Source organism: Pan paniscus, chromosome 6, assembly GCF_029289425.2.
Source record: "Pan paniscus chromosome 6, NHGRI_mPanPan1-v2.0_pri, whole genome shotgun sequence".
Lineage (NCBI taxonomy): Eukaryota > Metazoa > Chordata > Mammalia > Primates > Hominidae > Pan > Pan paniscus.
This window is the reverse complement of record NC_073255.2, coordinates 53,168,934-53,193,834: the sequence shown is the minus strand read 5'-3', so window position 1 is coordinate 53,193,834 and position 24,901 is coordinate 53,168,934. Positions and strand designations below refer to the sequence as shown.

At 40.2% G+C, this 24,901-nt stretch overlaps 1 protein-coding gene across 2 annotated transcripts in view; it reads right to left on the bottom strand.

Annotated features, from left to right (window-relative positions):
- Positions 1-24,901, bottom strand: part of ABCA13 (ATP binding cassette subfamily A member 13) — a 513,749-nt gene that overhangs the window by 366,696 nt on the left and 122,152 nt on the right. For both annotated transcript variants that reach the window (XM_063606228.1, XM_003805826.7), the window contains exons 21-27: positions 22,651-22,814; positions 21,197-21,276; positions 20,023-20,144; positions 8,387-8,581; positions 5,329-5,493; positions 4,151-4,328; positions 1,264-1,403 (exon numbers count right to left, since the gene is read on the bottom strand). In XM_063606228.1, the coding sequence (XP_063462298.1) occupies positions 1,264-1,403; positions 4,151-4,328; positions 5,329-5,493; positions 8,387-8,581; positions 20,023-20,144; positions 21,197-21,276; positions 22,651-22,814 (1,044 nt within the window). The remainder of the gene's footprint in view (positions 1-1,263; positions 1,404-4,150; positions 4,329-5,328; positions 5,494-8,386; positions 8,582-20,022; positions 20,145-21,196; positions 21,277-22,650; positions 22,815-24,901) is intronic.

Sequence of the window (24,901 nt, the reverse complement as noted above, 5' to 3'; positions counted from 1 at the left end):
TTTTTAGGAAGTAGACAAGACTATGCCTCTACAAAAAAAAAAAAAAAAACTAGAAAGTTAGCAGGGCGTGGGGGCACACACCTGTAATCTCAGCACTTCGGGAGACTGAGGCAGGAGAACTGCTTCAGCCAAGCAGTGAGCTATGATTGCACCACTGCACTCCAGCCTGGGTGACAGAGCCAGACTCCGTCTCTCCAAAAAACAAAACAAAACAAAAATTAAATAAATTATATAAATGTTTTAAAGTTTAAATACCATTCAGAGTAGGCAGAGGTAAATGCAGCCCCTGAGGTAGGTGGCAAAGTGGGAAAGGGAACTTACAGGAAACAGTGCTGTGACCTCACACAGCAACCAAGGGTCAGAAGCATGAAACTCATGAAGGCAAGTTTGATCAAAAATGACTTAACTGCTCATATGATCCCATGCCATATGATCACAGTTTCCAAATAATTAATACTATTTGAGGCTTGGAAGCTTATCATGAATAGTGCAGGTATCTTCTCTTCTGTGTTTGACAATAAGACCAAATTATTCCTGTGTCCTTGGTAAAATGTCCCCTTTCCAGGTGCCTGTAGGCTTACAGGCCCCCTAGCAGGCAAGAAAAGACTCCAGGAAAATACAACACAATTATTTAAAAAGAAAGTGCAAATATTAATAATAACAAATTCTGCAGTAAATAGATTAGAGAGGTTAAACAATGTAAGAAAAGGAAAATAAGCAGAGCCACATAGTGTCTCAATTCCTCCTGGGTACACCCTGCTTTGGTGTCTTCATCTCACCTTATTCTCCACAGGGTGAAGCAAAGCCTTGCAGTGAATTCAGAAACATCACTAACCAAAATACTAACTAACTGCTAATACATCAGTTTGTATGTATCATGTTTGATTCTTTCGTAATTGTTGGATGCACCAAGCAAAACAGATTAGCATTTGTTCTCGAAGTTTTCCTGGAATTACTCCAAACAGTCCTCCTCTCTGTCTCACTGTCCTTGACTTTTCATATTAGAGTTCTGTAAGTTCACTGCATTAATTATTCTAAATAACAACCCCAACCCCCAAAGTGTCCTCTAAGGGAAGGAGTCAGCAAATCCAGATTTAACAATAACAATGACAGGAAAAACACTCAGGCTAAAATGAAGTAGATTCCAAACAAGAGCCTTTTACATAATCCAAGGCGCATAATAATTATGTCAGACATTTTTAAAGATTTCTTCCTGATTTAGAGCATGTATGGTCTATATGATTCTCATTTATTTTAACTTACCTTTTGAATGACCTTGTTAATTTCTGGAGTGTTTGGTGTGTATAGTATTTTTCCATGCAATATGGGTTTTAGGAAGGTCCACACCAAAGCACCATTTGGCAATTGTAGAATTTCCTGATAAAGCTTCAAGCAAAACGGTGCTGTTGCAATTAGAAAGAAAAAAAAAAAGTTGCTAATGATACACGATGCCTAGGTTAATAGGGAAATTCATTCACATATCCAGGATGCCTCATTTTCAATGACAGCCATATTTTTTTCTGACACCACTCTGAACTTTGGGAGTGCTATAGTTTGAATATCTGTCCTCCCAAACCTCAAGTTGAAATTTGATCCCCAGTGTTGGAGGTGGAGCCTAACAAGAAGTCTTTAGATCTTGGGGGCAGATCCCTCATGAATGTTTTGGTGCCATTGTCACAGTAATGAGTGTAGTTCTCACTCTATTAGTTCCCAAGAGAGCTGCTTGTTTAAAAATAAATAAATAAAACAGCCTGGCATCTCCCTCCTCCCCCTCTCTTGCTTCCTCTCTTGCCCTGTGATCTCTGCACATGGCATCTCCCCTTCAATTTCTGCCATGAGTGGAAACAGCCTGAGGCCTCACCAGAAGCAGATGCTGGTGCCATGCTTCTTGTATAGTCTGCAGAACTGTGAGCCAAACAAACCTCTTTCTTTACAAATTACCCAGTGTCTGATATTCCTTTATAGCAACACCAAATAAACCAAGACAGGAAGTAAAACAAGATTTTTTTTCCCTGTTATAGTTTTCAGCAGCTCTCATCTCATAAGAAACTTCATACTATGTTCACTTAAGTGACTTCAAAGGCAGGAAAGAATGACTTACATTTTCAAACTAAGTAATCAAAAAGAGTATTAAATAATGACATGGACACTTGAAAATGAAAATGACAATTCAAAAAATAAATCTGGTTTTTCATCAAGAAAATTCTCATTTCAACAGTCACAATATTGAGACCAGAACTGAGCTTTTTTTATGAAGTTAGCTTTACAAGTTACTACTGAATTGTCTTTAATGAACCCATGCAGAACCATCAAACTTACGAATTTTGACATATTAAATTGCCTTATTTTCACACAAGTACTTAATCCCTCTTGGTGGCTCTCATGAGTCTTGTGATGCTAGTTGATTTCAATTAAAGATTTACTTAACTAAATTGTCCAAATCTATGGTCACCTGATGAGGGTAGAGATTTCATCACCATAATGAGTAGGAACTAAATCTTATAAGGTTTTAAGCTAGTAAGGAATACTTCAGTATAACTATTTCTTTACTCATCAAGAGAACATTTAAAATGAAAATTATTTTAGCTTTATAAGAATAAAATGAAAATATTATCTTAGATTTGATACTATGATTTATAAATACTCAAGGTATGATTGTTGTGGTTGTTTTAAATGTTACTTTCATCTTCCCAAACTTCCCATTTGAAAGGAAAAATATTATTTGACAATAAAATTGATAGAAATACTTTCCCCAAAGTATAAATTAAGAATATGACTACATAGGCCAGGCGCAGTGGCTCACGCCTGTAATCCCAGCACTTTGGGAGGCCGAGGCGGGCATATCACGAGGTCAGGAGATCGAGACCATCCTGGATAACACGGTGAAACCCCGTCTCTACTAAAAATACAAAAAAATAGCCAGGCGTGGTGGCAGGCACCTGTAGTCCCAGCTACTCGGGAGGCTGAGGCAGGAGAATGGCGTGAACCCGGGAGGCGGAGCTTGTGGTGAGCCGAGATCAAGCCACTGGACTCCAGCCTGGGCGACAGAGCGAGACTCCATCTCAAAAAAAAAAAAAAGAATATGACTACATAATACATTTTTAAGCCATTAATTATAGAAGTTGTTCCTACTGAAATTTAATGACCTACTCTTTACATTGCAAGCTTAATATGAGCAGGAGCAATTTTATTGCAGAAAAAAGTATAGTCACGATATGTACAAAACTAAAAATGTTAACTCAGAAATCCCGACATGTGACCTACAGAAATTATGAGATGACAAATGTGTGTTTTCTTATGCCATTAAGTGTGCAATGATTGTCATGCAGCATAGAAAACGAATACACTAGGATACATTTATACCCTTATGCTAAGGCACCAATACTCCTCAAATCCATTGCATCTCACAATAAGCTTATGAGCCAGGTGCTACTGTTTCTACGTTATAAATGAAACCAACATGATGCAGACACATAAAACAATGTGTCCAAAAACGCACAACTGATGGAGCTGAACCGTCTAAACTCCAAAACCTCACCAGCATGTTTATTCTGCCTTTCTAATAAAAACATTTTCACTTAAATTGGAGCCAAAAAATTACGTATTAATTTGCATTCATTTGTACCTATCATGACATATTCATTTGTACCTATCGTGACATATTCATTTGTACCTATCGTGGCATATTCATTTGTACCCATCGTGACATATTCGTTTGTACCTATCATGCATATTCACTTGTACCTGAGCTTCATAGAGAGCAAATTTGGAGGTGGCCACAGACGAGTTCTCTTCGTTATTATAATATGGCCATTTGCATGGACCAAAGCAGTGCTCATGGTCTTTATGCCTGGACCCTCACCAATACTGGTTAGCCTGGGAAACCAATGGGGCTGGGGTTTCAGGTGTTTTAGACGTTTCCTTGGTGACACAGTTCCTTAGTGACCCAGGTGAGAGGATCTGTCTGTGCTCAAAGGCACTAGGACCGTTCAAAGCCAGCTGCCATGCCAGCATTTGGGGAGGTGGAAGCAGAAGATTCTATGCCAGTATATAGCAACCTTATACACAGACAGAATACTTACTATAAATTAAGGCCAATTATCAAGATACAAACGAATCTAAACACATATATATATTACTACTGTCTTACTTGAATCTTCAGGAATGTTGAATTTTTCTTTGTCATCTTCCAAGAGTTCCTTAACTCTGGGCAAATTAATAAACATATTAGAATCGCTAAGGAATGATGCTTGGTCCTTGCAAACCATCTTCATCACAAACTGGAAAGAACCAAAAGCTGAACTTCTGGCCTGGACATTTTGTGAAACCTGAGAAAATAAGAAAACTAAATTGCAATTACATAGTGACTTAAAACAATTCCTTCACACACTTCTGAAAGTCTAGTTCCTTCCTCCACTGAATGTACAAGATATTCAACAAGTCAAAAGAATGGAATGTCTGCTTTAGAGTTTTCTGTCCTTGGGATACCATTTGAAACACTACGGTAATTTTTCTGGCCAACATACCTGGTAGAAGAGGGAAATGTCATACCTACACACACACACACACATATACACACACACACACACATAAGTCCTTACACTATTTGTCCAGTAATAAATTATTAATCCATAAAATATCACTAATTCAGACTAATTACTAGTCTTAATGTATGTCTATGCTACCAAGATATCCAGATATTTTATAGCTATACAAATTATCTATCACATGATGGACTTACATTCTGTCTCCAAGGCAGTTCTGAGAACATTGTTATCTTGCTCCTCATCCTACACGTCCAACCCTAAAATTTCCACACTCCTCCTCATTCGTGCCCAGTCAGTTCCATCCCAGGCAAAAAGAGTTCAAGCAAAACCTAATATCAAGCCACTAAACTAAATCAAGTTTGTGTTTGCATTTGCAGTAAATGATCTGTAACTTGTAAGCCAATTATTTATAAGTAAATATATGTTTTAAGGTTTTTGAAAGCAATTTGCTCTCTGAATTAAGTTAAACAGGCCCTTGAAATCTCATCTGTGCAATAACTGAGTTAGTAATTTCTTACTTTATAGATAATGCATGTACTATCCCAATCTCCACACTGGTGGAATGTAGATCAACAATATCAGTTTCATGCAGTTTTTAGAGAGATGCCAGGCCTTATTCTATGTTATGCTGTTGCTTCCAGAGATATGAAAAGGTACTTCCATTCCTGTATTTTGCTGTCTAATGCAAATTTTAGATGTGGGAAGATAAAGGCAAAAAGGGGCAAATACAAAGAAGGGGCAAATTTGAATATTTCCCTAGGGACAAAGATGAAGCACACACCTGTTGAAAGTCCAGCGTTTCTAGCAAGGCAGTGATTTTAAATGTGTGAAGAAACTCAGGAAGATACTCAAAGACGTGCTGGGCTTTGGCAAGCAAGGCGCTGAGGCTGGAAACTATATCCAGCAAGGAGTTGAGCAAGCCATTTGCTTCAGAAGGCATCAGAGTCTAAAAGACAAAACAAAAACAAAACAAAACAACATGAAATAACCAACACTGTATTTTTACACTCAGAAGCATCTTTTGAGCTGTGAAAACTTGTTTATTTGATTTTATTCTCGCTTGAACTTCAGAGACGCCTTTGCGGTACTATATGAAAGTTATCTTCATTAGAGTATATATAGCTCAGGTGTTTTGGAGCACTCTGAATTGCACTAGCATTGTTAAAATGTAAACTAGAAACAAATGTGATCTATCATTAAAATTCAAATCATTTGCCAAATATTTCTTTGTATCTTTGAGGTGACCAAGGTGGAAATTTGAGAAGAGGCTCAAAATATGAGCAGTCCTTATATGTGAAGCAATTTACATTTATCTACTGCTTTACAGTATTCATAGCATTCACACATCATCTCAGTCCTCGTAATACCATGGGGATGTGCATTATACTGTTCGTTTTGTGGATGAGAAAACTGGGGCTTGAGGAGATTAAAAGTCTTCCTGAAGTCTAACAGTTAGAAAGGTTCAGGGATGTGAATTTAACCTGGATTCTTTAAAAATGGCAGTGCCCTCTGAAGCTTACTTATGCTATCACCAACTGAAATGCTCTGTATTTTACATGATTTTTTTTTTTTTGCATATTCTCAGTTCTACACTGGAGGCAAGACTTTTCTTCTGTCTTGATCTTTTATGTAGCTACTGGGCATAAAATAGCAACAGGAAATATTAGTTGCTCAATAAATATTTGTTGGATGAATGGATAAATGAGGAAATGCCAGCTCTTCGCACAGAGCAGGGAAAATCACAGCTAATTTCCACTGTCTGTCATTTGCATATTGAATTTTCTGTTTTCCAGGCTGGGGCAGAGGAACCCAGTTGTCACTGCTTCTTATTTTTGCTCATTAGTGTTTTAGCTGTTAGCTCTGCAGATGACTTTCAGGGCTCCGGGATCACAGCTCCATCCTTCACAGAGGCACTCTGCTTATAATGACAGAATTCTGTCCATTCATACTATACAGACAACTCTAGCAGGAGAAATGGTGTGTAGCTTTTGTCACTTTTTCTACTCATCTTTCTAATTACAGCTGCCCTTTAAAAAAAGTGGCACACAGTGACCGGCCCCTGACTTATGGTGGGGAGTGACAGGGATCCAGCGCAGCTCCAACAGACCAGATTGATGTGCCGAATTAATATAGCAAACTGTGCTTTGCTGAAGGCTTCAGAAATTCATTGTCAGCTGAGTGAATCAGAAAGTACATGGACTTGGGAATGAGCTGCACCTGCACGTGGCCCTCACATGGAGGTCGGGCTGCCCTAACATCCTGAGCCATATCTTGTATTTAATCAACTTTCATAGAGCCCTTTTCATATAGAAGGTACCTGATAAATAAGAGCTGTTGTTATTAATGATGATGTCATTTTCATTGTGTCTGGGAGACTGAATCCAACCCACTATCTTATCCTTCAAAGGAATCTTGGTACAGATGATGGCCCTTGTCACAGTAATTATGTGGGCCTCTACAAGCACTTACTTCAAATCGGGGACCTTTGTGCACATAACAAAGTGGCCACTAAAGTAGCATCGTGCCAATGGGAGCTCTGTTTCCCAAAAAGCAAACTGTAAAGTTGGAAGAGAGGCTGTGGTGAGCAAATGCAGAGCTAAACCATAAGCATGTTAGCGAAAAATAGGAATTCCACCAAGATAGAGGTGGGTTTGCAAATTATGGGGATGCAAGAAATGTTTATTCTCCTCCTTATGGGTTTAAAATGTAATCATTCTGAAAACAAATATTTGTTCTTGGAGTGTGTGTGTGTGTGTGTGTGTGTGTGTGTGTGTGTGTTTATTCCAACATTTACTCCCTGGACTCTTGAAGTAATAGAAACTAAGGAAATCATGAGTGGCTGAAATGGCAAATCTACCCTTTGCTGACTATAAAACTGTTCAACCAAACTCAGGGTGCCTACAGCCACCTTACCATAGTACAAACCCTGCAGCCTCTCTAATGAACCCAGAGGTTGTGAAATACTTCCCTAAAGGGAAAACAATGGTACTTGGAGCAAGATCAGTGCCTAAGGGTAGGAGGGGAAGCTTCTGGAAACTTAAGTAAAGATTCAAACAGTAGAGGCCAGAAGGAGGAGAAGCTTCTGGAAGGGGCAGCTTGAGAGCAGTGAGCTGTGGTTGGGAGCTGGGTTGCCCCTACATGGGTTCTGGGCCCGTCCGGAAAGTGCTGGGCCTGGGCTTGCCCCAGCTCCTCCTCACTTCCCACTCTCCACTCTCTCCTGCAGACTTCGTCATCTTTAGCTTCCTCCAGTCCCTCCCTACCCTCACACTGCTGCTTGTCAGAGGATCATGCTTGTCAGAGCCGGCACACACAGGGGATTGGGCTTCCTGTGCTGCCCACCCCTCCACATTCTCTCCAGGGCAGGCCCTGGCAGAGCTGGATGCTTCCCGCTGACAGATAGGGCCACCGTGCAGGGAGCAGCACCTAACCCGGGCCGCTCAGGAGTGGACCATGCACAATCCCAGCCTCCTCAAACATGCTCCAGGGAGGTGGCCCTTACAGAGGAGAGAACACCTGGCATTAGGAAGCGGTGCTGTGTTTTTGCAGTGGGTCCTTCCACAATGAGCATGGAGATCACCACCAACTCTGTCCCAATGCCCTGACACTTATTTCCAAGGACCCCCTGAAGGGTCTCCTGAACATCCCTTTATTACAACAAAGTCTTCTTGAGCCCCACCTTGGATTCAGCAAACAGGTGACACCAGAGGCTGGTGGAGACCACTGCAGAGTGGCCAGGTGCTGATCTCCCACTGCCGCACCCCTAGGACTACTGTACTTATCTGCAGCCACCACAGCAGAGTCCTGCAGAGGACTGCCCCCAGCCAGCATGCTCTCCATACCTTGTAAATGAAAGCTCGCACATCCAGGTTTCGACTCAGCAACACAATCAGAGAATACACTTTTGACCCTGGCAGGCTACAGAGTTCCTCCGTTGCGATCCAAGATTTTTCCCCTTCGGGAAATGTCAGCAGGAGATGAAGCATTTCCTGATCACACTTTCCAGACAGAGCTACGGTGAGGGCACTGAAGAGAACCTGTTTCAAAGCACAGAGATTAGAGGTGAGTATACCTATGATGTCATGTGCTTCACCACCTCAGACCAGAGCTTCATCGGCAGGGAGTCGCCCAGGAGTGGATTTCCCAACTCCCGGGACTGACCTGCAGATGCGGGGAGCCCAAACTGTGGTTCGATTCTCAACATTTTGATGGAAATGTTTCTGAAGTGTGCACATCATTCTCTGACTTCTTATAAAATTTGCCCTCGCTTGAGGTCTTTGGATCACCCTTCTGAAACTGTCCCTCTGCTCTCCACGAGGCTCACTCTGAATGCCCACCAAGCACCCACTCTCCGATGCCACCCCCGTAGTTAGCATCTGTGTCTCGTTTGTCTGATATTAAGTCTTACCCTTGGCTTTCAGTTTATCAGCTTCCACTTTTCACCATCATCAGTGTGAAGCTGATATTTTTTGCTCCTTCATTTTTAGATTGAAAACAGGATTACCAAGCTTGTTATATATTTTTTTAAAGCAAGTAAACTCAGAAGGAGGCACTGAGGACAACTTATATTAGTCTCTAGTTTATTACTATCATGCATCACAATTAAAGGCTTTGACACACCTCTTCATTTGGGTATGCTTTTCAGTTAAGGACATTTGTGATATGCCAAACTACAAAGCAAAATAAAACAAAAACCATACTTCCTGCTCCATGTTTTTGCTCCTGATGGGTATGATTGCTGTGAAACATTCAGGCCAACTGAGGCCGAAGTGCATGAACCTATGTGAATAGGAACCATGCGCTCTGAAGAAGAGCATGGAGAACTCAACAGATGCCATAAAATGTTCCCAAAATACAGTAAGATATAAATAATGGTGTAGTAGTCAGGGTCCTCCAGAGAAACAGAACCAAGAGAACGTGTGTGTGTGTGTGTGTGTGTGTGTGCAGTCATGTGTCTCATAATGACAAGGATACATTTGGGAAATGCACCATTGGGTAATTGTTTAATTGTGTGAACATCATAGTGTGCACTTACAGCATCCTAGATGATACAGCCTCCTACATACCTTGGCTATAGGGTATGGTCTATTGCTCCTAGACTACAAACCTGTACAGCATGTCACTGTACTGAATCCTGTAGGCAGTTGTCACACAGTGGTAAGTATTTGTGTGGCTGAATATATCTAAACATAGAAAAGGTACAGTAAAAAGGTACAGTAAAAATACAGTAGTATAATCTCATGGGACCACCATCCTATATGGGGTCCATTGTTGACCAAAATATCGCTATCTGGTACATGATGACAAACCACATATACGGTGGTAGTCCCATAAGATTATAATGGAGATGAAAAATATGATTATAATGGAGATGAAAAAATTCCTATCTTCTAGTGACATCAGCCATTGTAGTGTTATAGCCTGGCGTATTATTCAAGTGTTTGTGGCAGTGCCAGTGTAAACAAAACTGCTGCACTCCCATTCATAGCAAAAGTATCACACACACAATTATGTACAGTACATAATAGTGACAAGGATAATAAATGACTATATTACTGGTTTATGTACTAACTATACTATATTATCATTATTTTAGAGTATACTCTTTCTAGTTATTAAAAAAAATTTAACTGTAAAACAGCCACAGGCAAGTCCCTCAGGAGGTATCCAGAAGAAGGCATTGTTATCACAGGAGATGACAGCTCTACGCATGTTATTGCCCCTGAAGACCGCCCAGTGGGACAAGCTGTGGAGGTGGAAGACAGTGGTATTCATGATCCTGACCTCATGTAGGCCTAGGCTAGACTGTGTGTTTGTGTCTTAAGTTTTAAAAATACGATTTTAAAAGTTAAAAGTAAAAAAACTTAAAATAGAAAAAAGCTTATAGAATAAGGACACAAAGGAAAACAATTGTACAGCTGTGCAATGTATTTGTGTTTTAATATAAGTGTTATCACTGAAGAGTCCAAAAGTTTTTTAAAATTTTAAAGTTTCGGCAGGGCGCAGTAGCTCACACCTATAATCCCAGTACTTTGGGAGGCTAAGGCAGGTGGATTGCCTGAGGTCAGGAGTTTGAGACCAGTCTGGTCAACATGGTGAAACCCTGTCTCTACTTAAAATACAAAAAAAATTAGTTGGGTATGGTGGCGTGCACCTGTAATCCCAGCTGCTTGGGAGACTGAGGCAGGGGAATTGCTTGAACCAAGGAGGTGGAGCTCGCAGTGAGCCGAGATCGTGCCATTGCACTCCAGCCTGGGCAACAGAGCAAGACTCTGTCTTAAAAAAAAAAAAATTAAAGTTTGTAAAGTAAAAAAAGTTACAGTAAGCTAAGGTTAATCTATGATTGAAGAAAGAAATTTTTTTTATAAATGTAGAAACACACAATGTTTATTGAGTCTACAGTGGTGTACAGGCATGTCCTAGGCCTGCACATCCGCTTGCCACTCACTCACTGACTCACCCAGAGCAACTTCAGTCCTGTAGCTTTATTCCTGCCAAGTACCCCATACAGGCATACCATTTTATTTATCTTTTATACCATATTTTTCAGTACCTTTTCTATGTTTAGAACAGGTATAGTAAAATACGTTCCTGTGTTTTCTATGTTTTGGTATAGAAATACTTACCACGATATTACAATTGCCTACAGTATTCAGTAGAGTAACCTGCTGTACAGGTTTGTAGCCTAGGAGCAAGAGGCCATACCATATAGCCTAGGTGTGTAATAAGCTGTACCGGCTAGGTTTGTGTAAGTACACACTATAATGTTCACATAATGATGATATCACCTAATGATGCATTTCTCAGAATGAATCCTAGTCATTAAGTGACACATAGCATACATACATTGAGAGAGATTTATTTTAAGGAATTGGCTCATGCAAATGTGGGGGCTGGCAAGCCCAAAATCTGCAGGGTGGGCCAGCGGATTTGGGACCTAGGAAGGAGCTGACATTGCAGCTCACATCTGCAGACTACCTGGAGATGGAACTTACTCTTCCTTGGGGGACTTCCTTACTTTTTTTGCCTTCAACTGATTGGATAAGGCTGACTCACATTATGACGAGTAATCTTCTTTACTCAAAGTCTACTGATTTAACTGTTAATGTCATCTAAAAAATACCCGCATAGGGACATTTAGAATAATGTTTGAACAAATATCTGAGTACTGCAGCCTAACCAAGTTGACACACAAAATTAATCATCACCAATGGCTATGATACTCTAGTATGCTAGTGTGCATTTTGAGTCTTTAAGAAAGAATATTAAGTATTTTCATCACTAACTTACCAAAAAGACCTTTTTTCACATAGGGCTGGCATTGTGCAGACACACATTGGTGAAATGTTCCTTAATGCCACTGTTTTCAATCATGCTGTCTCTGGGCAGAGGGGAAGCTCTCAGGAGGAGGTTGGGAGCAGAATATAGGCATCTACCCTTTGCTTTCACAAGAGGAGCCTCTCTTTGATCAGTCCCACAAAATAGGCTTTTGCATGAAACTATCCCTGAAAATGGGCCTCATCCAAACCCCCAATTCAGGGGAATCACCCTGGCTTTTCATGAGCATCAACCCAAGCTGGCCCAATGAGAGTCCTTTCTGCATTTGTCATAGAACATTTGTCTTAATTACTTTCTAGCATGTCACACAGTGGTCCCCATGCAAGATCATATTTAATACGTTTTTTAGAGTGTAGTCCCAGGACAAAAAATATTTGTCCTGAAATTTTTTACATCTCTTTTTACCAAATAGAAAGGATCCCACACTCTGTCATGTGGAAGCTCCGCAGTCACAATGCACAGAAGCCACAGCCCCAGCAGCACATTTGCTCCCTCTCCTTTCCTGTGGTTTTCCAAATATTACTATTTATCTTTTAAAGATTGTATTGCGTTCGTTCGTTGTTCCTGTTTGAGAGTAGGTAGGAGGGGAGGAAGATTAGAAAAACAAAGACAACACTGAGTTGTGCTTGATTGGAAATATCTTGTGTGATTTCTATTCAAAGTAAAACAGGCACCTTTTATCTCAGGCTTTGCATAGGCTAATGCTGCAAATTATCAGAAACAGAATGCCAAGTTCCTGCTGATTTTCCTGTGTGTCCGTGTTTGGTTTGGAAAGCTGTAAGGGGTCTTAGGATCCAGGGCGATGCCTCTCTGCCCTGCAAGCCTGGCTCATACACACTTGGCCACTTAGATAATTATCTGAGTATTTATGTGGTTTAAAAATGACAATGATCCTTAGGAGAGGCATTTGCATTTTTAGCAAGAGCTTTGTTTATTGGACATCTGCTGAAACCCGAATCGCATTCAGAGGAGAGCACCAGAGATGGCCTCCATGTTGCCCAGCTGCTCGCTGTAGACTCAGAGGTTGGGAAAGCATGGGAGGAAAGGCTGCCCTCAGCTCAGTTGTGACCGGAAGGGAAACACGGACAGTGATTCGAGGGAACTGGAGATGATGGGGAGAGAGAGTCTGCCAAGTTAGAATTTGTAAGACAAGACAATGAAAGAAGCGCAGGTATTTAAAAATAGGCCCTACGCCCTTCAGAGAGGAACAGTGTGGCTCTCTGCCATTGGGGACCCATCTGAGCCCAGAGCTGCTCACAGGATAAAGAGGCAAGTACAAGAGATGAGCATCGGAGGGCAGGAGAAGGCTGCGAGAACCTGTCCAGAAGGACTGAAGCCACACTGTGGAAAGGTGGTGGATCCTGACTCCAGCTCTTACCGTCTGACTTCCTGAAAGCTGCTTAACATCTACACACTTCAGTTTCTTTGTCTATACAACCAGGGATGACAATAAAAGACAAAGGACTCCAAAGGGTTGTTGGGAGAATTAAATGAGATGTAAAGCATTCAGCTCAGGGGTAGGGTATATAAGTGCTCAAAAATGACGTTACTACTAAGAAGCCTATCAGTCACTGCCAGCAAAAGCACAGTTTTGACTTACAGGATATTTAAGGGAAAAGATGAATAAGAATTAGGTGGGTTTATTGATTAAGGATGATGATTACACTTAAGAGAACTAATTAATTCCTTCTTGGTTTTCATATTCCTAAAGAGAACCATCTTCACACTGGAAGGGTAAAACAGGATGCCTAGGAGGTCTGTGGATAAGCATCTTGGCAGCTGGCCTCTAGGGCAGTGCCAGTGGTGTCCTTGCCCAGTAAGGCAGGCATCATCTGGCTACAGTTCCTTGTTTTCTCAAATTTTATTTTAGGTTTACGGAGTACATGCAGGTTTGTTGCCTGGGTAAATTGTGTGTTGCTGAGGTTTGGTGTATGAACCATCACATCACCCAGGTAGTGAGCATAGTGCCCAATAGGTGGTTTTTCAACTCTTTTTCCCCCTCTCATCCTCCCCATCTGGTAGTCCCCCTCTAGTAGTCCCCCATGTCTATTGTTCCATCGCTGATCATTAGAGAAATGCAAGTCAAAACCACAAGGAGATCCTATCTCACACCAGTCAGAAAGGCTATTATTAAAAAGTCAAAAAATAAAAGATGTTTGTGAGATTGTAGAAAAAGGGAACATTTATACACTGTTGGTGGGAATGTAAATTAGTTCAGCCACTGTAGAAAGCAGTGTGGGGATTTCGCAAAGAACTTAAAGAGAACTACCATTCAGCCTGGCTGTAGTTCTTCAGTGAGGCCACGGCTGCTGTCTGGCCACCCTCTCCACCACCTTCTCTGTCTCCATTTCCAGTTCCCTCTCTCCCTGTTCCCTCTTCATGCCTTCAGAAAGAGTGACAGTTCTACTATCTACAGTTTTTAAGAAGTCGTGATGCAAATAAAAACTATCCAGGTTTTATTTTGTAAAGTAGACTTTAGAAATTACTAATGGATAATAATGTCAATTCTTGAAGAATTCTAATCATGGATTATCCAAAAGATTATGTGTAAGCCCTTGAAGAAAAAGAAAATTGCTGGAAACCATGTCGATACAGTCATGATCAATGAGCCATGTCAATATAAAGTCATTTTCTTTTAACGATGAAATTATTAGGCTAATAAATTACCAAGACACCCCAGACAGACATGTTGCAACTGATTTAAGAGCCCAAACAAATAAATAGGTGTTAGGTGATACCTTCCTATGCCATGGTAATCTTTCTGCACTAACAACTTGGATGAAAATATAAAGGATACTCTTATCTTTTGGTGACTGATGAAGTTGAGAGAAAAAAATGATACTTTGCAAATTAAAGTATCAGAATTTGATATTAAAAAACACCTTGAAAGAATATCCAATTAACCAAAACAGCATGGTACTGGCACAAAAACAGACACATAGACCTATGGAACTAATAGAAAATAGAGTCCAGAAATAAGGCCGTAAACCTATAACTATCTGATCTTTGACAAACCTGACAAAAACAAGCAATAGGGAAAGATTCCCTATTCAATAAATGGTGCTGAGATAACTGGCTAGCCATGTGCAGAAGATTGAAACTGGGCTTCTTCCTTATGCTATACAAAAATCAACTCAAGATGGGTTAAAGATTTAAATGTAAAACCCAAAACTATAAAAACCCTGGAAGACAACCGAGGTAATACTATTCTGGACATAGGAATGGGCAAAGACTTCATGATGAAGATGCCAGAAGCAAACTCAAGAAAAGCAAAAATTTAAAAATGGGACCTAATTAAACTAAAAAGCTTACGCACAGCAAAAGAAACTATCAATAGAGTATACAGACAATCTACAGAATGGGGGGTTTTGCAAACTATGCATCTGACAAAGGTCTAATATCCAGTATCTATAAAGAACTTAAAAAAATTTACAAGAAAAAAACAAACAACCTCATTAAAAAGTGGGCAAAGGACATGAACAGACACTTTTCAGAAGAAAACATACATGCAGCCAACAAGCATATGAAAAAGATCTCAATATTACTGATGATTAGAGACATGCAAATCAAAACCACAATGAGATACCATCTCACACCAATTAGAATGATTATTACTAAAAAGTCAAAAAAGTAACCGATTCTGATGAGGTTGCAGAGAAAAGGGAACATTTATACACTCCTGGTGAGAATGTAAATTAGTTCAACCATTGTGGAAACCAGTGTGGCGATTCCTCACAGAACTAGAAAGAGAACTACCATTTGACCCATTACTGGGTGTATACCCAAAGGAATATAAATCATTCTACCATGAGGATACCTACACATGTATGTTCATTGCAGCACTATTCACAATAGCAAAGACATGAAACCAACCTAAATGCCCATCAAGGGCAAACTGGATAAAGAAAATGTGGTACATATACACCATGGAATACTATGCAGCCATAAAAAGAACAAGGTCATGTCCTTTGGAGGGACATGGATGGAGCTGGAGGCCATTATCGTCAGCAAATGAACACAGGAACAGAAAATCAAATACTGCAAATTCTCACATATAAGTTGGAGCTAAATAATGAGAACACATGGATACAAAGAGGGGAACAAAGCACACTGGGGCCTGTTTGAGGGTGGAGGTTGGAAGGAGGGAGAGAATCAGAAAAAATAACTATTGGATACTAGGCTTAATACCTGAGTGATGAAATAATCTGTACTACAAACCCCCTGACACAAGTTTACCTATATAACAAACCAGCACATGCACCCCTAAGCCTAAAATAAAAGTTTAATTTTAAAAAATAAAAGGGAAAAAATATTTTGCCAAAACTAGCAAGAAGCATTTTTGCAGAGATCAATGCCAATTGGGGAATTAAGGTTTAAAAATATTTACATAAGTGCAAGTAGGAGAAGAGGAAACCCATCGGCAAGCAGTAATTTTCTTAGAACTATTAATTTTTAACAAATTGAAGCAATAACATCATGTGATGGAAGAATAACACAGTTCAAGTTCAAAGACCTGGGTTTGATTTCAGGCCCTCTCCCAGCTGTGACTTCCACAGCATCACATTCATCTGTGAAAGAAGAGAAATGCCCTGCTCAGAGGGAGTTAAATGAGACACAAATGCCCTTAGCACAATACTCATTTCTCAGAATTCCTAATGAGCAAATAAGGTAACGTGGCTTTCATAAACCTAAGAAACGCCAGCTGACTTAATGGAAGGAGAGTAGCTGGAATTTCACTTTATTTTAGTGAATGTTTAATGAGAACCTACCACATTTACTGAGAATACTCTGGTAGGACGACAAATCAAACAAATCAAAGAAGAGAAAAGCCCTACTCTAAGAACACCAGAGAACGAGATGGTGGTGGATGGGTGTGTGCACTTCATTCTGTGAATCCTGGATTACAAGGACCATAAGCCCCAATCTCATGATGTGGTGACAGAGCCAGACAAGCAATCTAGGGCCTAGGAAGGACTTTCTCTAGAATGAGACTCTGCACACGACAGATGGTGTCTTCCAGGAAACTTCAGGCCAAACTTCTCATGATCCCAGAAACCCATAACTCTAGTCACACATTAATTAATTTTTGTCTTCAGAGAAAGAAAAAAAAAAAAGAATGAGCAAATTTTGACCAGTGTCTGCTCTGAAATGAGTTTCACCAAGAACTATCTGTTGGAGCTTTCCAGGAAACAAACTTCATGTATTAAAACAAATGGAATGTGTAATGTTTCCAAACTCCTAAGAGGAATCTCTCCCTCTCCATAAATTATGCCCAGCAGCTCTGTTAATGTCGCAACTGACAGAACCAGCCCCCAGGACCGGCCCCAAGTGAGATAAGGAAATTTGACTAGATTCACCAAACTCAATCATTTCTGCTCAAAAGAAACAGAAAAAAAAAATTTCAGAATACCTTTCCATTTGAAGGAGTCTCCCAGAAGAGATTGGAACTTTCAGGGAATGCCCTCTCCCTTCCTCCTTAAGATTTGTTGGGCGGGGAGAATGAATCCACTGAGGATTGTGAAAAAATATTCATCTTCCTAGCAAAAGTCCTGTGAACTCTGCCTAATTGTTTACCACAGAAAATAAAGGGGCAGAGGGCCGACTTTTGATTGCTCTCTCAATCTATTTGGGTCCTGACACTTTGACCTCATTGCTAATTTTAAAAGAATAAAAATTTGGCCCAACACAAAGAAGGAAGTCATTGTTGATTTGAACATGTGCCTAAAACATAGGAACACAGCATGAAGTGGATGGGTGCTTCACAGGGCAGGTGGACAGGATCCAAACCCAGGACAGAAGGCTGGGCTAGATGGGCTCCAGTGTCCAGCAAGCCCCTGTGATTTGTGGTTTTAATTGGGTGATGCTGATATTAGAGAATAGAGCTCTGCAAGAAAAAGGAAATTCCCACGGGTGGGTGCCCATGGCAGGTTCTCTGCAGCCAGGGAAGAGGGCAGGAAAGAAAAATGAGATGGTATCCATGCATCTGCTGCATTTGCCTCCTGCTCACTCCTGTCTCTGGTTTTTTGACAGAAATGCCCCAGCTCTGTGACTCTCATATAGCTCTTCATATGCACATCATCATTCCAGTCTGACATCCATCTTCACCGATTCAGGGAGGCTTCCAGGGACCACCTGTCCTCATTGTTGTGTTCTATTTGCATCATAGAACTTTCTGGTCTCTTAACACTGACCTTCGTTTGTTTGCATATTTACTGTGTCATCCCCCACAGAACATTGGCTCCCTTGGAGCACGGGCTTTGAGCCCAAGTTTTTGGGACCATGCCTGTCATGCAGAAACATCCTAAGTGAATAAAGGAAGAAATGAATGAATGAAGATTTCTGCAATTTTGCCAGGGCTTTAGCACCACTGAAGAGTATTCCCTGCAGGCCACCAACAGCCTGGACTAAGAATCTGATGTGATTATTTGCAAACTGACTAAAGCTATGGTAGAGAAGCCCAGGAAGAAAGATAAGAAAAGGATACTAGAAACAATATGGTGCTGCTAAAAACCTGACAATCTAGAAAAAACAAGTATCCAAAGTGTCACCTCCTAACCTAATGTGAATTCCTTGCCTAGGATCTGTAGATACATGTGCATTTATGGATATACTTAACCATCAAAGCAAATAATCTCATTACTTATTTGAAACGCAAGAATGCAACTTTTTAAATACTCCTCCCAATCATTTAACTGTCCAGCTGTTTAGGCGATCATAATGATTCATACTGACAAAGAGGTAGAGAAAGATACACAGAGTGCAAAAAAAGCACTGCAGAACTGTCTACACAAGACAATACCACATCACCACAGGAGCCTTCTCTGTGCACAGCCCTCCCATAATAGAACAGCAGTGACACCCAGTGGCCACTTGTTTCATCAGGCAGTGGTCATCAAAAACAGTTGAGCCCAAACCCAAAAAGTATCATAAAACTGAATTTGAAAGGGACCCCAGAAGTTAGCTAATCTGATCCTGGTCTTAAAACATTCCCAGGTAGCTGCTCCAATTACTCCAGCCACTGCTTCTTTCCCCTGTTACTCGTTTCAATAGCTAAAGATTTTAAACCAAAAATCTTCATTGTTTCTCTATAAGGCATCATGCGAGGTAGGGAAGAGACAATTTCAGCACTGCCCCCTGCTTTCCTTGGCTCTTGCATGTTTAATAAGCTGAATTTGACATTTTTCCTTGAAGATAAATACTTAGTGCCTTATTATAAGTAACTTGGTGACACTGTCATTTGAATTTTGGTTTCCCAGCTTCTAATCTCTTTTTAATTTAGATTAATTCTTCATTAGTCCACCCGTCAAGCTTGCAATAAGCCCCAATTAACCAGAATTGACATGATATTAAACGTGTGTTGGGGCCCAGTTGATGGTCAATTGCAACGTTCACTTATGAGTCAGCTCCACGGTTACTACTTCTGGAAGGTTCTCTGTACAGGAAGATAAAACCCCAACTAGAAGTGCTGAAAGCTGTCTCAGAAAATCTCCTGCTAAGGATCCAGTTGATATCTGCTGTGGAAAACATGAGATGTCCCCGTTCCCCTTTTCCACAGAGAAACCATACCCCATGTGGCCCGTATGTGTTACTCATCCCTTGGTTTGTTGCAGTAGCTCTTTGATTGTTTTATCACATTTTTCAGCTTGGAGATGACACAACCTGCCATTACTCATTTGCGTTCACAGTGATTCACTACGGTAGCACACAGTCAGACTGTGCCCAGTCACTCTCCACTCAGAGGAAGTCATAGTTGATTCTTAGATATTTTTAGCTGTTTTTGGTTTTGGGTATTTTAAGAATTTTGCAACACCTGCTGAATCAAGCGACCCTTCCCAGGTGTCATGCATCAGGGCTGGAAATCAACAGGATAAATAATCACCAACTTTGTTCTAACTCCAAATAAAGAAAATATTATGGAATTAAAAACTCTAAGATTTTGGCATGGGACAATGACACCCTTTGGTTCCTTGCTTGTTCTCTTGTTTCCTTTCTGCCTCCAATTATATCATTTGTGCAGCAACCCACTACACTAGCCAAAGGAGAGGAAGGCAAGAAGGAAGAAAGGACAACACAGTGCCAGTGACTTCAGGCTAAGGCTCCTTCCATGAGCAAAACAGACAGACAAGAAACAGCACCACACCTTGGAGTGGGAAATATTTGCTTCTAGAATGCTATGGATAGTCTCATTCGAGATTTGGATGGAAGAGCGAAGCTCCTCAGTCAACTTGGTGATATTCTTCATCAAATCTTTTATTTTTACATCTGCAAAGTAAGGAAAATAAGAAATTTGTGTAATAAAGGTTTAGATCATTACTGACTGTGAAAACAAAATTTGATATTACAACCTGGCTAGGATAGTTTCTTTCACACCATTCAACCCATAAATCACTAAATAAAGTCATACCTTACTCCCCTGGGAATAACTTAAATAATTTATATGACAATAAACCAAAATGCCAGGTTCTGTGGTATTTTCTGGTTACTGGTCTACTCTCTCTAAGGCCTGTATGTTTTAAGAACATTTACTTTAGAAAGAGTTTCTTCTGGCTGGGTGTGGTGGCTCACACCTGTAATCCCAGCACTTTGGGAGGCCGAGGTGGGCAGATCACAAGGTCAGGAGTTCGAGACCAGCCTGACCAACATGGTGAAACCCTGTCTCTACTAAAAATACAAAAAAAAAAAAATAGCCGGGCATGGTGGCACATCCCTGTAATCCCAGCTACTCAGGAGGCTGAGGCAGGAGAATCGCTTGAACCCAGGAGGCGGAGGTTGCAGTGAGCCAAGATCACGCCACTGTACTCCAGCTGGGTGACAGAGTGAGACACAAAAAAAAAAGAAAGAAAGAAAGAAAGAAAGAGCTTCTTCTTAGGGAGCAGTGACCAAGTGCTATAAGAAACTCACTTGTATACATGCATCTACTCATCTCACTTTTTTAAGAAGAGAGGGATCATTTAAGTATTTGCCAGAATTCTTCAGACATGGCATGTTAATGCTACAAGAAGCTTCATGAGTTGACAGAGTGAACAGCCAAGGAAACAGAGACACACAGACATCAACTGCTTGTCCGAGGAGGCAAGGCCAGAGCAAAATCCAGACCACGGAAGCTTCTCTTTGTTCCTCTGCTTCAATATGGTACCCTAGGATTTCAGGACTTTCTTTATAAATGCCAAATACATCAGACCAGCCAAGTTGTAAATGATTATGTATCACATATAGCATAAATTTTCTGTTGTATGTTTTATTTTAATAATATATTTGCATGAGAAACTAAATTTAATTTTTAATCAAGCAAACTTGGAAAACCACACACTTACCCTCAGTTACTGTGAAATTGCTGAGAAAAGTCATGATGGGATTCCCTGATGACCAAGTTTCCTCGAGGCTTTTGGCCAACCTAAAATGGCAGAAAATTAAAGCTAAATTAGGCAAGCTAAAACATCAGAAACAGTGTTGGAATGAATAATACTGCCTCAGCTCCCAAGAGATGGACTGGATAACAAGATCACATTTCCATAAAGTTCCTGCAACAATTAGACCCACATGCCTCCCAACACCATCTGTATGTGAATATCCATTAATACTACCCACACTCCAGTATTTCTTTCTCAGAGCTCCTGCCAAGCGAGATGAACCAGGGGAATGAGGATGCATAATAAATGGCTTTTCACAACTGTGAAAAGAATAGATAGGATAGATCATGGAACGTACGAGAAATTAGGATAGCCAGGGTCAGATGAACATCATTCTTTCAGTGAAAAAGTCATTTGCAGAATTCAAAGTTCCTTATTTCCCCTTCTGGTGCTTTACACTTTCAGAACACTAAGCAAAATTGATCAAACATGAAGGTAATTTGAAAAATATTTGCGACCGGGTGCGGTGGCTCAGCCTGTAATCCCAGCACTTTGGGAGGCCGAAGGGGGCGGATCATGAGGTCAGGAGATGGAGACCATCCTGGCTAACACGGTGAAACCCCGTCTCTACTAAAAATAAAAAAACAAAATTAGCCGGGCATGGTGGCGGGCACCTGTAGTCCCAGCTACTCAGGAGGCTGAGGAGGGAGAATGGTGTGAACCCAGGAGGTGGAGCTTGCAGTGAGCCGAGATCGCGCCACTGCACTCCAGCCTGGGCAACAGAGCGAGACTCCGTCTCAAAAAAAAGAAAAGAAAAGAAAAGAAAAGAAAAATATTTGCTGTTCAAACAGAAATTTATTCATTTATTTATTTAATTTATGAGACAGGCCCTTCATCTGTCAGCCAGGCTGGAGTGCAGTAGCACAATCACTGCTCACTGCAGCCTTGAACTCCTGGGGTCAAGCAACCCTCCTGCCTCAGCCTCCTATGTGGTTGGGACCATAAATGCACAGCACCAAATCCTGCTAATTTTTTTGTTGTTGTTTCTTTTATTTTTTAGAGACAGGGTCTTGCTATGTTGCCCAGGTTGGTCTCAAATTCCTAGCCTCAAGCGATTCTCCCACATCAGCCTCCCATTAGAGGGGATTACAGGCATGTGCCACCAAGGTTGTGGATTACATTCTTATATCTAATATCTTTATCGCCAATAAAGTTAGCCTTCTGATTAATGCTGCTGTTACATTTTACCACTCAAAAATTGTCATGGAAAACTTTGATGTTTGGAAAATACATATTAATATGTACATTAAGAGTATATTATACAGACTACTGTCTGAAATTCACATTTTAAAGAGTCCTAGACATCCTCTCTATGAATGGAAGTACTGGGGAGGGCATGAAAGAATATCAGAGCATACATATACAAGTGCTGCTGCACCGTCTCCAGCCTCGGCTGGCTTGTGCAGTCCTGGCCAGTGGCATTTTCCAAGCTGCTCTTGAAGCTCTCCAAGGTGCTAGAAAGATTCTTGCTAAGACTTTCACAATTTAGCTGATTCGGCGAGGACCATATCTTTTCAATTTCCTAGAAAACATAGCAATGATATAGGTTAGAAACACACATACTTATTTGTAAGATTTTAATTTATTCTCATTAGTCTCAGGAAACACAGAGAACAATCATGTCAGTTGCTTCTGTGCATTGCAGAGTAGTAGAAAGAGCCCTTGGCTGTGGAAATACAGAAGCCCAGATTTTACTCCTGGCTCTGCTGTTAGCCACCCAAGCAAGACAGCATGTTTTTAAACACACAGCAGAGAACATGCAATTCTCCACCAAATCGCCTGGCTCTTAACTTCCTGAAGCTCTGTTCCTAGGAACACACACAATTCAATAGCAGAAAAACAAATAACTCAATTTAAAAAATGGTCAAAGAACCTGAACAGACACTTATCCAAAGAAGACATCAAAATGGCAAACAGGTAAAAGAAAAGGTGCTCAATTTCACTAATCATCAGGAAAATGCAAATCAACCACAATGAGCTATTTATTACCTCATACCTGTTAGGATGGCTGTTATCAGAAAGACAAGAAATAACGAGTGTTGGTAAGGGTGTGCAGGAAAGGGAAACCTTGTGCCCTGTTGGTGGAAATGCAAATTGGTACAGCCATTATGGAAAACAGTATGAAGATTCCTCAAAATATTAAAAATGGAACTACCATATGATCCAGAAATCCCACTTCTGGGTATAAAGCCAAAGGAAATGAAATTATGTCCCAAAGAGATATTTACATTATTCACAAAAGCCAAGATATAGAATCAGCCAAAATGTTTCTAAAGAGATGAATGAATAGAGAAAATGTGACATTATATACAATAAAATATTATTCAGCTGTAAAAAGAAGGAAATTATGCCACTGGCAGCAACATGGATGAACCCAGAAGATATGCTAAGTGATGTAAGTCAGCCACAAAAAGAAAACTATTACAGGATCTCATTTACATGTAGAGTCAAACTTTTTAAAAGTCAAACCCATAGAAACAAAGCATAGAGTGGTGGTTACCAGGGATGAACTTGGGAGGAATGAAGATGTTGGTCAAGGGGTATAAAGTTGCAGTTATGTAGAATGAACACATCTAGAGAATTAATATACAGCATGAGAATTATAGTTGCTAATAATGTATTACATACTGGAAATCTGCTAAGAAAGTAGATTTTAGGTACTCTTAACACACACGCACGACACACAAAGATAACTCTGAGGTGACAGATATGCTCATTTGTTTGTAGTAATCATTTCACTTTGTATGTTTATCAAAACATCATGTTGTACACTTCAAATATATACTATTAAAAAATAAATATGAAAATGAAAAAAATTTAAAGAAACTTGAGGCTTTTCAAAATTCACAGCCACAAACACAATGATTAGAAAGAAATCATATGTGGTTATTCATATGTGAGGTGGATAAAACCTGGATTTGCCGTGCTCTGAAGGTCAGCAGTGCAGCCTGGGAGGCTCCTGTTCTGTCCACTGCAGGTGGAGAGGCTCCTAAGACTCTGGGGAACATCTGGAAAGACTCCAGAAGTAGGTCCCCACTCTCCGCATCTCCAACCCCCACCTCTAAGATTTCATGGACATCTTATCAGTATCTTCCTAGAAACAATCAGTTTTTTAAACGACCAATCATTTTGCCAAAAAAAACCTTTTAGAATAATACCTATTAATTGACAAAATGCAAAACACCATATGTGGAATTAAATGACAAATATAGGTAATATAATATTTAAAATAACCCGGAAAACACCACAAACATATAACATCTATGTCTATAAACATACACATGAATCTATACACTTTCCCTAGTCACAGCTATTCTACCATAAATACTTTATTTTACATCATCAGAATTTATTTGCTTCATCACATTTTATTTATATCAACATATTCTTACTGACATTGGAAGCATAGTTCCAGGTTGCACCAATTATGGGAAGGTATCATATGTAGGTCAACACTTAGATAATATTTCTGTCGAAATAAAACTTTGAATATGTTTTTCAAAACCACTGTCAATTTCTCTTGCAAAGGAAAATCATGAATCATTCAAGTGGCCAGAGGAAGCTCACAAATATATGTTCCAAGGAAATGTGAAGACTGCTGAAAAGTCA